Here is an 18,699-nt window from a genome sequence, read left to right as displayed (position 1 = left end):
ACATCTCCGAGGAACTGTTACTTTCTAGGTCATAGGATACTTTTCGGTAGACAATATTTTGCTCTCATCAACATAATTTAGAGCAGTACAATAAAAGTTACTGACTTATAATATTCAAACACCTCGAATCAAAAGAGATATAATCAGTTGTTAACCATTTATACATGTATTACACTGGCAAGCAAATGATGCTCTTTCAATTTTCTGAAACAGGTAGATGGTTTCATTCATCATTTTCTATTTTGGACAACAATGACACGAACAGAGTAACTGTTGGGCTTTTATTTCAATAGTAATCATAATACAAAGGAACACAAGCAGATCTATTGGAAACAGCTTTTGAAATCGAAGTTGGAAACAGCGTCGAACAAAACCAAAATACTGTAATGATAACAATCGTTTACATTGAATTCTGAGCAGCTTCATAGTGGACTTACATATGGACACAGTCACAGTCATGAATTACTTTGCTTAAGAACCTAAGGTTAAAAAAAGTATGATTTATAGTGTTTAATAATATATTAATAACGGAATTATTAATTTACAGCGGAGCCTGGAGAAGAACTACTTAGGAAGTCGGCAAAATTACACCATGCTGGTGTAATGGCGCCTGACTGTATGTCTGAGAACTGCTGCGGCAGATATCAGAAGGTTCCAGGGAAGGGCATCAGTGGGACGTTCTGATGCCAGAAGCCCATGCGTTCGCCGAGTCTGTCGTGAGCGACGGTGAAGTTGGCCTGCATGAGCAGGTAGTTGCGGCTCGTCGCGTTGTACGGATGCCATATCACGGGATCCGTCCACGGAGTGGGAATCCTGCGGGAATACCAGAACATCGGTTCAGCATCTCTCAAAATATCGCAAAAATTGTATCGAGTGCGCTCTTGAAATGCATCGTTGAAACTTCATTAGGCAGCTTTATTATCATTCTGCTTCCATTACCGAAATTATCTGTAGGTACATGCAGAATATCACTGATTTGGATGAGTAAGTGCTTAAGGAGACCAAACAGCTAAGACTATCAGTCTCCTTCGTACAGAAGCAGTGTACTCAGTCTACTTGCGTATAGAGTAAATTATGGGTGCAAATGTGAGAAAGTGTTCTAAATGTTTACGTAGGGCGTATCTGAGGCAGGACATAGAAACCAGCCCACTATTCACTAAGTGGAAAGTGGAAAAATCCCTACCAAACCACATTCTAACTGGCCGGCAATCCGACCACTTGTCGATAATCCGCTGGGTGGAACAGATGAGGGGTAGGTAATTACCTGTCCCGGAAGCGGTCGCATTAACACATGGGGCTAATCGGGTGGGTCACACGAATGGCTGGAATTACACAAGAGCAGATGGCCCCTGCGTTGAATACTTAGTACAGTGAGAATGTCCCCGGCTGGAACGAGAGTTGACGAAGCTTCCGCACGGCTAATGATGAACCAGTTATCGACCATTGATATGCGATCCATGTTCGGTGGGTCACATCATGCGAAATGTAGGTGGGGGAAGTAGTATAATGGTCGCACTATGAAGCGGACTTGTTAAACCCTCGCCTCATGTGGTGGGGCAGAGTCCCGAAAAAATCGAGGTCATACAGAAAAGAAACGACATAGCAAGCATTACTGAAGAGCTGTTCGTTGTGACGTATTAGTGCGTGACTGGTTTTCGACGTTAAACTGTGTCCTTGCGTTGTGATACATTTCATCAAAATTTACTTTAGCTGTGGATCGGCTGTTGTCACATATCTGTTGTTGCCCTCCAGCGAAATCCCAGACCAGCTTCACGAAAATGATCTGCAGAACTAAAAAAATGGTTCAAATGGCTCTGAGCACTATGGGGCTTAACATCTATGGTCATCAGTCCCCTAGAACTTAGAACTACTTAAATCTAACTAACCTAAGGACAGCACACAACACCCAGCCATCACGAGGCAGAGAAAATCCCTGACCCCGCCGGGAATCGAACCCGGGAACCCGGGCGTGGGAAGCGAGAACGCTACCGCACAACCACGAGATGCGGGCAGATCTGCAGAACTGTACTGAGTAGTGGAAACAGCGAATAACGACGTGTTTTGATTCAGATGGGATCTGCTCTGAAGCCACCGACAGCGTATTTATGAAGTACACAGATCATCGTAATAGGCTACATTCATGTGCGCCAGATCCCATGCACGACTTTTTCATCCACTGCCACGGAGACGATTCATTTGATAAGTTTCTGTTGAGGGAAGGAAAAGAGTTACATATCATTACTCAATGAGAAATAGCTCTTTCATAATGGGCTTAGTTTTGTTTCTTTTTTCATTACTCTTTTTCTCTCTCAGTGCGGTTGAGGCTATATTCATTTGTCCATTTCAGTCAGAGGTCCTAGTAATTTCCGAAGTTTTAGGCATAGCCTGAAATACAGATCTCCGTAATTAATCTTTTGTTTATTTGTAGGTACGAGCATCGAGTCCTGGCAAACATTGAAATTCCCACGCCACTGTACCGTAGCGCAGCACATTTTTTTCAATAATGTCTTCTGACTCTTTTGATGCGACCCCCCACGAATTCCTCTCCTGTGCCAACCTCTTCGTCTCAGAGTAGCGCTTGCAAACCTACGACCTCAATTAATTGCTGGGTGTATTCTAGTCTCTGTTTCCCCCCTACAGTTTTACTCTCTACAGCTTCTTCTACTACCATGAAAGTTATTTCTTGAGGTCTTAACAGATAACCCGCCATCCTGTCCTTTTTTCTTGTCGGTGCTTTCGGTATTTTCCCTTCCTCGCCAATTCTCTGGGGAATCTCCTCATTCCTTGCGTTTTCAGTACACCAAAGTTTTACCGTTCTTCTGTAGCACCGCATCTCAAATGCTTCGATTCTCTTCCGATTTTCCCACAGTCCATGTTTCACTACCCGCCGCTCAGAAATTTCTTCCTCAAATTAAAATGGTTCAAATGGCTCTTGAGCACTATGGGACTCAACATCTGAGGTCATCAGTCCCCTAGAACTTAGAACTACTTAAACCTAACTAACCTAAGGACATCACACACATCCATGTCCGAGGCAGGATTCGAACCTGCGACCGTAGCAGTCACGCGGTTCCGGACTGAAGTGCCTAGAACCGCACGGCCACCGCGGCCGGCTCTTCCTCAAATTAAGACCAATGTTTAATACTAGCAGAAATATCTAGGTCAGAAATACCCTTTCCTGCAAGCTCCGTCCGCCAAGCGTCATTTTGCTGCCTAGGTATCAGAATTTCTTAACTTTCCCGTCCTCGTGATCACCAGTTATGATGCCACAATTCGATCTGTTCTCATTTCTGCTACTTGTTATTTTCGTCTTTCTCCGATTTACTCACAATCCATATTCTGTACTTATTAGAGTGTTCATTCCATTCAGCAGATCCTGTAATTCTTCTTCACATTCACAGAGAGTGGCAATGTCACCAGTAAATCTTATCACCGATATCCTTTCACCTAGGATTTTAATTCCACTCTTGACCTTTTATTTCCTTCATTGCTTCTTCTTCTGAACAGTATGAGTGAATGACTACTTCCCTGTCTTGGCCCCATTTTCATCCGAGCACTTCGTTCTTGGTCTTCCACATTTATTGATCCCTCTTGACTCTTGTTTTCATTCTGTAACTCCCGCCTTTCCTTACAGCTTACTCTTATTTTTCTCAGAATTCGAACATATTACACGATTTGAAGTACTCAAAAGTTTTCTGCAGCTCTGCAGGTCGACAAATTTTATGAACGTCTTTCGATTTTCCTTTAGCCTTGTTGATATTATCAACTGCAACATCAGAACTGCCTCTCTTGGGCTACTTGTTTTCCTCATGCCAAACAGATAGTCATCCAATACACTGTTAATTTTCTTTTCGTTCCTTTGTATATTGTTCTCGTCAGAAAATTGGATGCATGAGCCATTAAACTGATTGTGTGATAATTGTCACATTTGTAGGCTCTTGCAGTCTTCGGAATTCGGAATTATTTGGATACAATTTTTTAGAAAATCATATGATACATACCCAGAGTCTTACATTCCACACACCAATGTGAGTGGTCGTTTTGTTGCCACTTCCTCCAAAGATTTTAGTATGTTAGCCATCTCTTCTTCTTTATTCGATCTTAAATCCTTCGAAGCCCTTTTAAATCCTGTTTCTAATATTTGATCGGTAATCTCTTCCATATCGCCTCCTGTTTTTTTTTCTATCACGTCAGACAAATCTTCCCCCTCATAGAGGTCCTCGGTGTACTCTTTCCACCTCTACTCGCTGTCCTCTGCAATTAACAGTCCATTTACCATTGCACTCTTAACGTTGCCGCACTTGTTTTTAATTTCACCAAATGTTGTCTTCAACTCTTAGGATTTATTTCATTCCTAAGTGACTTGGATTTATGTATTCCCGAATTTCCTTGGATATCTTTCTACTTCCTTCTCTCTTACATCAACTGTACTATTTCTCCTGTCACCCATGGTCGCTCCACAGTTACCTTCTTGGTATGCGTGTTTCCTTTCTTTTCTGGACGCCATTTTTAGAGATGCCCTTTCTTCTTCAACTGTAGTTGCCTATTGAGCAACTCGTTATCGCAGTAAGTAGTGCGTCAGAGAATTTCAATCGTATCTCTTCGTTCATTGGTACTTCCGTATCTCACTTCTTTGCACCTTGATTATTCCTGCACAGCCTCTTAAACGTATGCCTATTCTCCTCTTAAGCTTCAGCCTATTCTTCATCATTCCTTAACTGTGATCTGTGTCTGTATCCACTCCTGGGTATGTCTTACCATCCAGTATTTGATTACGGAATCTCTGAGAGACCATGTTCTTATAAAACTGAAATCAGACCGTCTATCCCGGCCTTTTCCAAGTGTACCTCCTCCTCTTGTGATTGTTGAACAGAGTATTCACCACTATTAGCTGAAATGTATTGCTGAACTCAGTCTTCCTCCTCTCTCATTCCTAGTACCAAGCACATATTCTTCCGTAACCTTTTCTTCTACTTCATTCCCTATATCCCTGTTCCAATCCCCATGACAATTAGATTTTCATCCCTCTTTATAAACTGAATTAGCTGTTTAATATCCTTACACATTTTCTCTATCTCTTCATCTTCGGCTTGCGACGTCGGAATACACCTGAACTATCGTTGTCTGTATTGGTTTGCTGTCGATGCTGATGAGAAACCCCTATCACTGAACTGTTCGCAATAACTCACTCCCCGCGAATCCTTCCTATTCATAACGAATCTTACTCACATTATACTGTTTTCTGCAGCTGTCGATGTTACCCTATATTCATCTTATCGGAAAACCTTGTCTTCTTTCTACTTCAGTTCACTGACTCCACTAGCCGTGGTCTGATCCTCAGCATTTCCCTTTTCAGGTTTTCTAGCTTCCCTATCACTTTCAAATATCTGGCATTCTATGCCTCGTGTCATTGGTTATTCAGCTTTTTTCTAATGGTCACCTCCCCTTCGGCGGACCGCTCCCGGAGATCCGAATGTGGGACTAGTCCGGATCTTTTACCAACGGAGAGATCATCATGATACGTTTTTTTATTACCGACCACATGTCCTGTGAAGAGGCATTATGTGTTTTTAATGCAGTGGTTTACTTTGCCTTCTGCATCTTCATAACATTAATCATTTCTAACTTTTCCGCCTTCAGGGGCAGTTTCCTACATCAAGGGCAAGAGTGTGCCCTAAACCTCTATCCGATCCTCCACCTGTTTCACAATGCCGTTGGATGAATGTGACTTTCTTGCCTGAAGTCTTCGGGCACAAAAGCCGATAATTTTTACTCAAATTTTAAGCAGGACCCTAGACGAGGACGTTTCGATTACTAATCAAAGACTACACTTTTTTCATTCTTTCTGCGCCTACGTTGGTGTCAGTCTACGGTCCTACTACCGAACTATTGTCAAAAGCTCATTCACTACATGCACATGTTTTTGCGTGAAGGTTTCACGATGTAACAATAACAGTAGTTTCATGAAATTACCAAATCATTTTAGCCGAGGACATTCGATCAATAAAGAGCAACAGATCGCTTTTGTATCCCTTCCGCACATGTCCGTGATGTTTCTAACGGACCTTTGCACCTACCTTACTTGAGGGAAAGGAATTGTGTTTCTCTCATCTTACACCTTACTTTTATGAAGATTTTCGAAAGGTGATGAAACCTGTACTAGAAAACAATAGATGTCATACGGGAAATACATTTGATAGTGTGTTTCTGGCCGTTCCGCCAAGTTGTCATTTTCATTTTATGCACCATATTTCGGCGATCGGTCTAGCCGTCTTCTTCAGGTGCTACCAGTTCTGCTTATTTGCTGCCTGGAGTCCCAGTTTGACTGTGAACTATTGTTGGTCTCACATCGCACCTTTTAACAGCCCAGTCCCATTCTCGAAGCCCACTACACAATTTAGTGTTCTTTTGTTTTCCAGATCTCGCACTAATATTCCCTGAAAATCAAATTCTGTCAGCGTTTTTCAACCCAGAAGGATGTTATAATCAACTACATATTATTAAACCGAGTGCTGCACCCGTTATTTATCACTGAAACCTCCGTCCCTGTTTATTAAGAGTTCTTCTTATGAGGCAGCTGCAACTGTGTAAGTCCATTCTGTAAAATGAAGAAACCGCACAAAAGTTGCTGAGTCAACAATCTTCTATTGTACGCACGATCGGTTTCGGAAGACTTAAAGTTCTCTGAGCTGGTGTAAACTGTAATAAAGAAAGTATTACAAGGCAATGGGAGGGAATCCTCAAGTTTGGATTGTCTGATAGTTAACTATGCGGCTAAAATTTCTAAAATTAATTAAAATAAATTAGAAGACAAGAAAGTAAATTACTTACAAATAAAATCACATGACCATATGAGGTCATCCTCTTCCCACTATAGTCACAGAACAAAAGTTCCGTGTCAAAATGATAAAAGAGGGATCTACTAAAATGTGAAAAAACTGAAATCACGGCCGAACACGAGAAGTAACTAGAGTCATGGAATGTATAAAAAGCCACGAAGAGGAAAGAGAAATCACGTATTGGTTGTAATTACCTACATAAATTCCATGAGAATTATATAATCGTAATCAGTACCCGTGAGTACCGAGGCCAGACACGACCCATAGCTCAGACGTGATATGAAACACCTATGCGAAAAAGTGGGAGGTAACAGCAGACAGAAGACGGAACCATCAAAACTTTGGAAGGGAAGAGAACCTGTTAAATAAGAAAAAAAAATTACGTTACGTTCACACCTCAACATGCCAGAAAAATATCTCAATTAACTAAAATATTTTTGTGATGTAGGTCAGTGCGTTCATTAATTGTATCGAGAGGACGGGAATGAAGACTTTAAGGTTTCCGTTTCTTCCAGAACATTTTTCATGCCAAAAAATTTGGGCAATGAGTTAAGCAACTGTAAAGTCTTCAGAGAGGATTCTTTATCCTATCCTGGCGTGTATCATATTTAGTGTGAGACAAGTCAAATGTGTAACAACAGATATATTGACCAGACAGCTAGAAATTTTCATACGAGATTTAAAGAACACAGAGACCTGCCCATCGGGACTCTAATTCAGTGGAAATGGCAGTTTCAGTCGTTTTATCTTCTAGAATGAGAGTTTTAGAAGCATCTAAGATGTTCAACGTAACAAAGTCAAAGTAGGAAAGATACGTTCGTAGAGCTACGAATAATCACAGCCATAGTTCTGTGGAAACATTCGTTTATTGCAGAACAAGAAGAGGGACAGGTAGACTGGAGAGCAGACTCTTTACTCCAGCGATGCAGCATGTCATTGACAGGTTATTAACTTATCAACTAGCAGGAGCGAATGGTGAATGGCACATATTTTACAAAGAAACATATCTAATTGGGCTGCACTGGGTTGTGGGATATATTACTAGACAACCTACGTTGTCCGTTATCAAGCCAGAATGTACATTCTAAGACAAACAGCAAAACGACGCACCGTGAAAAAATCATTCGAACGGGAGGGAAATCTGTAGATGTGATGTACATGTACAAGTAAACAAATTATTACAATTCCAGGAATATCTATTGATTTGTTCAAATTGAGCAAGTCCCGTTGGTACACATCTGGGCAATCTGCAGTCAGTTATCCGGCTTGACACAGACAGTGACAGAACTGTTGGATGTCTTGAAGGATAGCGTGTCAAATCCTGTTTAACTGCCGCGTGGTGTAGCCGTGCGGTCTAGGGCGCCTTGTCACGGTTCGCGCTGCTCCCCCCCCTCCCCCCCCCCCCCCCACCCGGCGGTTCGAGTCCTCCCTCGGGCATGTGTGTGTGCTGTCCTTAGCGTAAGTTAGTTTAAGTTACTTTAAAAAAAAAAACAGTTCAATTGGCGTGTTATATCGCAAAATCACGAGCTAATTGGGAGCCCCTTCCCATAATGCTCGAAACTTTCCCAATCTGGGGAGAGATCTGGCTGTTTTGTTGAACCCACGTAGTATTTGGCAGGCATGAAGACGAACAACAGATATCCTTGCTGAGGGTGGCAGGGCATTATCTTGCTGAAATGTAAGCCCAGGATGGCTTGCTACGAAGGGCAACAAAACGAGCTGCAGAATTCGTCGTCGTAACGCTGTGCTGTAAGTATACCGAAGATGATTACCAAAGGGATCTGTTATGAAATGAAGTGGCATCCCAGACCACAGGTCCTTGATGTCGAACCATATGGCGGGTCACAGTCAGGGTGGTAAGCCACCGCTGTCCAGGACATCTCCAACAACGTCTTCGTTCGTCATCGGGGCTCAGTTCGAAGTGGGACTCATCACTGAGGACAATCCAGTCATTAAGACTGCGTCCTTCGTGGTGCGTCGTTTTTTGTCTTAGAGTGTACATGTGGTGCGCGAGCGATGGGATTCAATAAACTAACAGTAACAGAAATTTGGTATTAAGCACTATAAATACGGTACATTTTTCCAAATGACATTAAAATAATATCTCATTCTTTACGATTTAACATGGGTCTACTATAACAAAAATTAGAGAGTATATAAAATTACAATTGTAGAAGTTGTTAGTAATTTAGGGTGACGGGAAGATACATTCTGATCACGGAAGACGGGGCGTTGGCGTTTTTAAGCCGACTGTTCCATTTCGACGGCCTCTCCCGAAGACCCGAGATTACAGGAATATAATTACCGAACCCCGGAGTTGCTTGGTGGGTTCATTCGCTCGGAGTCCTTCGTCAACAGTGTGTGTCGCAAACAAGTCAGTTAGTGGCGAAATTCTAAATGTAGTGGGTTGCGACGTTAATTGTTATCGGAAAAGAGAACCAGGAGTGGCTGTGTATGGACACTCTTTAAGTGGTAATGAGAAACTTTAAGATCGCTCTTTTATCGAAGTGCTAGGAATTGAATTCCGAGTGGACTGCAAATAATTAACACGTTTTGTGTGTAGTCCGTATTCTACATTTGCGTGGCGAGTGAAGTATTAAAACCATACACTTACAATAGAGCAGTCTGTCGCAAAACAGGAATTTCTGCGTAATGGAACTTTCGGGAGATTTAGGTTCTAGTGTGGATTACAGCAATAAAATTTTTGTATTTTATAAATAACTTTGTGTGCGAGTGTGTGTGGGTATGCGTGTGTGTACGTGTGTTTGCGTGTGTGTGTGTGTGTGTGTGTGTGTGTGTGTGTGAGTAGAAATACTGAATATACTTGGTTACTGCGGTTACTGCAAACAGTGGTTCAAATGGCACTGAGCACTATGGGACTTAACATCTATGGTCATCAGTCCCCTAGAACCTAGAACTACTTAAACCTAACTAACCTAAGGACATCGCACAGCACCCAGTCATCACGAGGCAGAGAAATGCAAACAGTGGATTTCTTGTTTTTTGTTAATACTTCCTCATTTCTTTTATACACTCCTGGAAATTGAAATAAGAACACCGTGAATTCATTGTCCCAGGAAGGGGAAACTTTATTGACACATTCCTGGGGTCAGATACATCACATGATCACACTGAGAGAACCACAGGCACATAGACACAGGCAACAGAGCATGCACAATGTCGGCACTAGTACAGTGTATATCCACCTTTCGCAGCAATGCAGGCTGCTATTCTCCCATGGAGACGATCGTAGAGATGCTGGATGTAGTCCTGTGGAACGGCTTGCCATGCCATTTCCACCTGGCGCCTCAGTCGGACCAGCGTTCGTGCTGGACGTGCAGACCGCGTGAGACGACGCTTCATCCAGTCCCAAACATGCTCAATGGGGGACAGATCCGGAGATCTTGCTGGCCAGGGTAGTTGACTTACACCTTCTAGAGCACGTTGGGTGGCACGGGATACATGCGGACGTGCATTGTCCTGTTGGAACAGCAAGTTCCCTTTCCGGTCTAGGAATGGTAGAACGATGGGTTCGACGACGGTGTGGATGTACCGTGCACTATTCAGTGTCCCCTCGACGATCACCAGTGGTGTACGGCCAGTGTAGGAGATCGCTCCCCACACCATGATGCCGGGTGTTGGCCCTGTGTGCCTCGGTCGTATGCAGTCCTGATTGTGGCGCTCACCTGCACGGCGCCAAACACGCATACGACCATCATTGGCACCAAGGCAGAAGCGACTCTCATCGCTGAAGACGACACGTCTCCATTCGTCCCTCCATTCACGCCTGTCGCGACACCGCTGGAGGCGGGCTGCACGATGTTGGGGCGTGAGCGGAAGACTGCCTAACGGTGTGCGGGACCGTAGCCCAGCTTCATGGAGACGGTTGCGAATGGTCCTCGCCGATACCCCAGGAGCAACAGTGTCCCTAATTTGCTGGGAAGTGGCGGTGCGGTCCCCTACGGCACTGCGTAGGATCCTACGGTCTTGGCGTGCATCCGTGCGTCGCTGCGGTCCGGTCCCAGGTCGACGGGCACGTGCACCTTCCGCCGACCACTGGCGACAACATCGATGTACTGTGGAGACCTCACGCCCCACGTGTTGAGCAATTCGGCGGTACGTCCACCCGGCCTCCCGCATGCCCACTATACGCCCTCGCTCAAAGTCCGTCAACTGCACATACGGTTCACGTTCACGCTGTGGCGGCATGCTACCAGTGTTAAAGACTGCAATGGAGCTCCGTATGCCACGCAAACTGGCTGACACTGACGGCGGCGGTGCACAAATGCTGCGCAGCTAGCGCCATTCGACGGCCAACACCGCGGTTCCTGGTGTGTCCGATGTGCCGTGCGTGTGATCATTGCTTGTACAGCCCTCTCGCAGTGTCCGGAGGAAGTATGGTGGGTCTGACACACCGGTGTCAATGTGTTCTTTTTTCCATTTCCAGGAGTGTAGTAGTGATTGGTAATTTACCTTCCAGCCAGAATGTGGAAAAGTGGACTGCAGGTTTCGAGTGACACGTTACCATTATTTTCTGATTAGTCATTAAAGCAATTTACAAGTCCTTATGGCTAGGTTGATTGGTTGGTTGTTTTGGGGAAGGAGACCAGACAGCGAGGTCATCGGTCTCATCGGTTTAGGGAAGGACGGGGAAGGAAGTCGGCCGTGCCCTTTGAGAGGAACCATCCCGGCATTTGCCTGGAGCGATTTAGGGAAATCACGGAAAACCTAAATCAGGATGGCCGGACGCGGGATTGAACCGTCGTCCTCCCGAATGCGAGTTCAGTGTCTAACCACTGCGCCACCTCTCTCGGTGGCTAGGTTGAAATAACACTTTAGAACCTTGCAAAACTCGCTGTCCGACACAATCCAAGGTCGTGATTGTGACTCGTCGCATAGCATTCTTGTCGTCTAGAATTTAACCAAGGTCAAGACTTCATATCTTGAAATACGTTTGGCTGAATTCCTATGATAAATTTATGAATTAGACGTCTGCATATTTTTTGAACTGATGTATACAGCGTGATTATACTTAAAGTTTGACTTTCAAAGCGCTGTAGATATAACACCACTGGTCATAAGGGCGTCAAATTGCAACGGAATATTATCGGAGAAGTGGGTAAACGTATGGCAGAAGAAAAAAAAAATAGTTACAGAATGTAGCAATAGATGGCGCTGTAAGCATCATAATTTAGTAGTGGTGGACTACAAATGACAAATGAATTATACAATACCGAAGGTGTACGTTTTATGTTAAACAAACTGTACTACTCAGTGTGCATGGGTGTACCGGTGCGATGCTGTTAGTTACGTAAACCCAACCACCACGGCAAGGTCATATCACATCGGATGGAAAAAATCGGTTTTTAACTGTCCCGAGGCCAAAAACCGCACCCGCACAAAAAGCATCAAACGCATCGGTTTTTAGTTGTCCTGGGGGCAAAAAAGCATAAATCAAAATCAAATCGTATTATTCATTTCCGTGTGACTGGCGCAAAACATGTTAAATATGCTGTCCACCGTTTTCTGCAACAAACTGAAAGCGACAAACAGCATGTTCCACAACTGATCGAAATTTTTCCGGGATCACGTTCAGAATGTTTTGCGCAAAGCGTGCCATCACTGCAGATAAGTTTGCCATCGGAAAACTTAACACAACATCTTTCAGATAGCCCCACAGCCAGAAGTCACACGGATTAAGATCAGGTGATCAGGCCGGACAGGCTTCAGGGCAATGGCGGCTGATAATTCTAGTATTTCCGAAATGGTAGTTCAGTAACTGCGTAACCGATTTGCAATGTGCGGATGGGCGCCATCTTGTATAAACATGATCCCATCCATAAATCCACGCTGTTGGATAGCTGGAATAATGTTGTTACGCAAAAGGCACTCATAGCGCTTACCAGTGACGGTACAGGTAACAGGACCGGAAGCACCTGTCTCTCCGAAAAAATATGGCCCTATGATAAATGATGCCGTAAACCCGCACCACACAGTGACCTTTTCAGGACGAAGTGGTAGTGTTTCATTTGCGTGTGGATTTTCCATTACCCATATTCGACAGTTCTGTGTATTGACATATCCTGTCAGATGAGAGTGGGCTTCGTCTGTCAACAAAATCTTCCACAGCCAATCATTGTCCCCTTCCATGAGAGCAAGAAACTCTAAAGAAAAGGTCTCTCTAGCTGGCAGGTCAACAGGATGCTTCTTGTTGACCTGCCAGCAAGAGAATGGGTCATTTTGAATGGATAGCAAAGAAGGATGTTTCGTAGGATTTTACGCACCGTGTTCACGGGTATGTCCAATGTTCGGGCAAATCTCCGTGCCCACCACCACTCGTCTGCTTCTGCATTGCTGTGGCCACTGCTTCCACTAACGCCGAATCGATTCGTTTCCCCCCTCTACCAGGCTGCACACCAAAAGAACCCGTCTTTTCGAATTTCCTTATCATTTTCTCCAGACCCAGAGCAGTCATCGGACCAATGCCTTTTTTCAAACTCTTCAGTGTCTGGAACTTCTGCAGAGGGATGTGTGCACAGTCATCATTCTTGTAATACAGTTTTACAAGCACAGCGAGATCCTGCATTAAGACAGTCATTGTGAACGTCGCAGACACGGAAGGAGAAAAGCCATGTACCTGGCGTGTTTATACATACTTCAGTTGGTCGTGCCCATGGCAGGTGCTTTCATTTACGTATTCTGACACATACAGCGCCTTCTATTGATCAATTTTCACGCAATTTTTTTTCTTCTGCCATATGTTTGTCCCCCTCTCGGATAATATTCCGTTGCAATATGACAACATTCTGATCAGTGGTGTTATTTCTACAGCGTTTTGGAAATTTAACTATAGTCATCCTTTATTATATAATACGCATTTGATCTTAACTATGTCTCACAAAAAACTGTGCCTAGGTCAAGACCAATTCACTTACCTGTTTCCTCGCTAAGCCTTATGTTTCATTATTAAGAAGAAACCGATTATTTGTTCAACAAAACGTCGTGAAATCCCAATACTGCTAAAGCGTACTTGCAGCTATTTGATTTCTTTGATGAATTACGGTTACACATTTGTTACTATGTGCTTAACAGCCAGCCGAGGTCATATTGAATTAAGGGTGCATTTTCTGAACTTTTCCATTTCATAAGTACACGCTCTTACCCATGTTTGGCAAAGTTGGTCCAGATATGCAGGAAATGCCTTCGTACACGGTCCTCCTCGGAATTTGGATCCAGATTGTAGTTCACGCCGTTCCTCAGGAAGAGGAAAGGCAGTTCACCGTTGTGTGTTACCCCTGGAACAGCATACAAACATCGGTCAAAACAGCATTCTGTACCGTCGGTTTTCTGCTGTCAGTAGATTCTGAGCTTACAATAGACCCGTAACAATCACTTTTCCTTAGTATAATGAAATGTACCCCCCCCCCCCATGAACCATGGACCTTGCCGTTGGTGGGGAGGCTTGCGTGCCTCAGCGATACAGATAGCCGTACCGTAGGTGCAACCACAACGGAGGGGTATCTGTTGAGAGGCCAGACAAACGTGTGGTTCCTGAAGACGGGCAGCAGCCTTTTCAGTACTTGCAAGGGCAACAGTCTGGATGATTGACTGATCTGGCCTTGTAACAATAACCAAAACGGCCTTGCTGTGCTGGTACTGCGAACGGCTGAAAGCAAGGGGAAACTACAGCCGTAATTTTTCCCGAGGGCATGCAGCTTTACTGTATGATTACATGATGATGGCGTCCTCTTGGGTAAAATATTCCGGAGGTAAAATAGTCCCCCATTCGGATCTCCGGGCGGGGACTACTCAAGAGGATGTCGGTATCAGGAGAAAGAAAACTGGCGTTCTACGGATCGGAGCGTGGAATGTCAGATCCCTTAATCGGGCAGGTAGGTTAGAAAATTTAAAAAGGGAAATGGATAGGTTGAAGTTAGATATAGTGGGAATTAGTGAAGTTCGGTGGCAGGAGGAACAAGACTTCTGGTCAGGTGACTACAGGGTTATAAACACAAAATCAAATAGGGGTAATGCAGGAGTAGGTTTAATAATGAATAGGAAAATAGGAATGCGGGTAAGCTACTACAAACAGCATAGTGAACGCATTATTGTGGCCAAGATAGATACGAAGCCCACACCTACTACAGTAGTACAAGTTTATATGCCAACTAGCTCTGCAGATGACGAAGAAATTGAAGAAATGTATGATGAAATAAAAGAAATTATTCAGATTGTGAAGGGAGACGAAAATTTAATAGTCATGGGTGACTGGAATTCGAGTGTAGGAAAAGGGAGAGAAGGAAACATAGTAGGTGAATATGGATTGGGGGACAGAAATGAAAGAGGAAGCCGCCTTGTAGAATTTTGCACAGAGCACAACATAATCATAACTAACACTTGGTTTAAGAATCATGAAAGAAGGTTGTATACATGGAAGAACCCTGGAGATACTAAAAGGTATCAGATAGATTATATAATGGTAAGACAGAGATTTAGGAACCAGGTTTTAAATTGTAAGACATTTCCAGGGGCAGATGTGGACTCTGACCACAATCTATTGGTTATGACCTGTAGATTAAAACTGAAGAAACTGCAAAAAGGTGAGAATTTAAGGAGATGGGACCTGGATAAACTAAAAGAACCAGAGGTTGTACAGAGATTCAGGGAGAGCATAAGGGAGCAATTGACAGGAATGGGGGAAATAAATACAGTAGAAGAAGAATGGGTAGCTTTGAGGGATGAAGTAGCGAAGGCAGCAGAGGATCAAGTAGGTAAAAAGACGAGGGCTAGTAGAAATCCTTGGGTAACAGAAGAAATACTGAATTTAATTGATGAAAGGAGAAAATATAAAAATGCAGTAAGTGAAACAGGCAAAAAGGAATACAAACGTCTCAAAAATGAGATCGACAGGAAGTGCAAAATGGCTAAGCAGGGATGGCTAGAGGACAAATGTAAGGATGTAGAGGCCTATCTCACTAGGGGTAAGATAGATACCGCCTACAGGAAAATTAAAGAGACCTTTGGAGATAAGAGAATGACTTGTATGAATATCAAGAGCTCAGATGGAAACCCAGTTATAAGCAAAGAAGGGAAAGCAGAAAGATGGAAGGAGTATATAGAGGGTCTATACAAGGGCGATGTACTTGAGGACAATATTATGGAAATGGAAGAGGATGTAGATGAAGATGAAATGGGAGATATGATACTGCGTGAAGAGTTTGACAGAGCACTGAAAGACCTGAGTCGAAACAAGGCCCCCGGAGTAGACAATATTCCATTGGAACTACTCACGGCCGTGGGAGAGCCATTCCTGACAAAACTCTACCACCTGGTGAGCAAGATGTATGAAACAGGCGAAATACCCTCAGACTTCAAGAAGAACATAATAATTCCAATCCCAAAGAAAGCAGGTGTTGACAGATGTGAAAATTACCGAACTATCAGCTTAATAAGTCACAGCTGCAAAATACTAACACGAATTCTTTACAGACGAATGGAAAAACTAGTAGAAGCCAACCTCGGGGAAGATCAGTTTGGATTCCGTAGAAACACTGGAACACGTGAGGCAATACTGACCTTACGACTTATCTTAGAAGAAAGATTAAGGAAAGGCAAACCTACGTTTCTAGCATTTGTAGACTTAGAGAAAGCGTTTGACAATGTTGACTGGACTACTCTCTTTCAAATTCTAAAGGTGGCAGGGGTAAAATACAGGGAGCGAAAGGCTATTTACAATTTGTACAGAAACCAGATGGCAGTTATAAGAGTCGAGGGACGTGAAAGGGAAGCAGTGGTTGGGAAGGGAGTAAGACAGGGTTTTAGCCTCTCCCCGATGTTGTTCAATCTGTATATTGAGCAAGCAGTAAAGGAAACAAAAGAAAAATTAGGAGTAGGTATTAAAATTCATGGAGAAGAAATAAAAACTTTGAGGTTCGCTGATGACATTGTAATTCTGTCAGAGACAGCAAAGGACTTGGAAGAGCAGTTGAATGGAATGGACAGTGTCTTGAAAGGAGGATATAAGATGAACATCAACAAAAGCAAAACAAGGATAATGGAATGTAGTCTAATTAAGTCGGGTGATGCTGAGGGAATTAGATTAGGAAATGAGACACTTAAAGTAGTAAAGGAGTTTTGCTATTTGGGGAGCAAAATAACTGATGATGGTCGAAGTAGAGAGGATATAAAATGTAGGCTGGCTATGGCAAGGAAAGCGTTTCTGAAGAAGAGAAATTTGTTAACATCCAGTATTGATTTAAGTGTCAGGAAGTCATTTCTGAAAGTATTCGTATGGAGTGTAGCCATGTATGGAAGTGAAACGTGGACGATAAATAGTTTGGACAAGAAGAGAATAGAAGCCTTCGAAATGTGGTGCTACAGAAGAATGCTGAAGATTAGATGGGTAGATCATATAACTAATGAGGAAGTATTGAATAGGATTGGGGAGAAGAGAAGTTTGTGGCACAACTTGACCAGAAGAAGGGATCGGTTGGTAGGACATGTTCTGAGGCATCAAGGGATCACCAATTTAGTATTGGAGGGCAGCTTGGAGGGTAAAAATCGTAGAGGGAGACCAAGAGATGAATACACTAAGCAGATTCAGAAGGATGTAGGTTGCAGTAGGTACTGGGAGATGAAGAAGCTTGCACAGGATAGAGTAGCATGGAGAGCTGCATCAAACCAGTCTCAGGACTGAAGACCACAACAAACAACAACAATGAAATGTAAAAGACGATATTCATGCGGAATTAAAGTTGATGGTAACATAATGCCGTCCGACGCCAAATTTTTCAATACTGTCGTTAGCCCTTAGAACTTATAGAGCGTAATGTGTGATAGAAATTTACTATTATATGATCAACTACATTTCGTATAGAGCTCGATTAAATGAGTGTCTATTTGTTAACAGTGTTGTGATACATATACTACGACTATACCAAAGGAATTCCTCTAGCTTCTCTATTCACTTAGAATATCTGAATATCCGCCGATGCGCTTCATCCTGTAAGTTTTGTGTAGATGGTATTATTCCTCAGAAATACCAGATCATGTCCGCCTGACACATGAATACCATATTTCCGTTTTGTGTCCACTCAGACAGTTTACACGTAATTTCACTGTATCTATGTTTCGTACAGCGATTAACATTATTACGTGTAGGTGGAATGAACCTCTCTCTTTTCTATAATACCTCATAGTGCATCGTTTTCGTTCAGAATGCAATTACAAATAGAACACTAGAAAACGGTTCGATGATGCGCTATACAAGTCGGCGCTACGATGATGACATACGAGGGCAATTCGGAAAGGCGATCGGTCACGAAATGGAATCCACTGTGAAAATCTGATGAAGTTTCGGACAAAATCCGATGAATTTTCGGACAAATGTGTTGGGTAGTGCCTCTAGAATGCCGTTCGATCGCGATACTTCGCTCTTTTCAATTCTTCGTGCACTGTGAGCACGTAAAGGCGCCTAGAAAATACACTCCTGGAAATGGAAAAAAGAACACATTGACACCGGTGTGTCAGACCCACCATACTTGCTCCGGACACTGCGAGAGGGCTGTACAAGCAATGATCACACGCACGGCACAGCGGACACACCAGGAACCGCGGTGTTGGCCGTCGAATGGCGCTAGCTGCGCAGCATTTGTGCACCGCCGCCGTCAGTGTCGGCCAGTTTGCCGTGGCATACGGAGCTCCATCGCAGTCTTTAACACTGGTAGCATACCGCGACAGCGTGGACGTGAACCATATGTGCAGTAGACGGACTTTGAGCGAGGGCGTATAGTGGGCATGCGGGAGGCCGGGTGGACGTACCGCCGAATTGCTCAACACGTGGGGCATGAGGTCTCCACAG

At 43.6% G+C, this 18,699-nt stretch overlaps 1 protein-coding gene across 1 annotated transcript in view; it reads right to left on the bottom strand.

The window, feature by feature from the left end:
- Positions 1 to 267: 267 nt before the first annotated feature.
- The window catches only part of LOC126475038 (juvenile hormone esterase-like), a 133,301-nt gene continuing 114,869 nt past the window's right edge, over positions 268 to 18,699 (bottom strand). Inside the window, exons 10-11 of the mRNA XM_050102584.1 lie at positions 14,002 to 14,134; positions 268 to 813 (exon numbers count right to left, since the gene is read on the bottom strand). Of these exons, the coding sequence (XP_049958541.1) occupies positions 645 to 813; positions 14,002 to 14,134 (302 nt within the window). The 3' untranslated portion in view covers positions 268 to 644. The remainder of the gene's footprint in view (positions 814 to 14,001; positions 14,135 to 18,699) is intronic.

Source organism: Schistocerca serialis, chromosome 4, assembly GCF_023864345.2.
Source record: "Schistocerca serialis cubense isolate TAMUIC-IGC-003099 chromosome 4, iqSchSeri2.2, whole genome shotgun sequence".
Taxonomy (NCBI): Eukaryota; Metazoa; Arthropoda; class Insecta; order Orthoptera; family Acrididae; genus Schistocerca; species Schistocerca serialis.
This window is presented reverse-complemented; position numbering and strand designations above follow the sequence as displayed.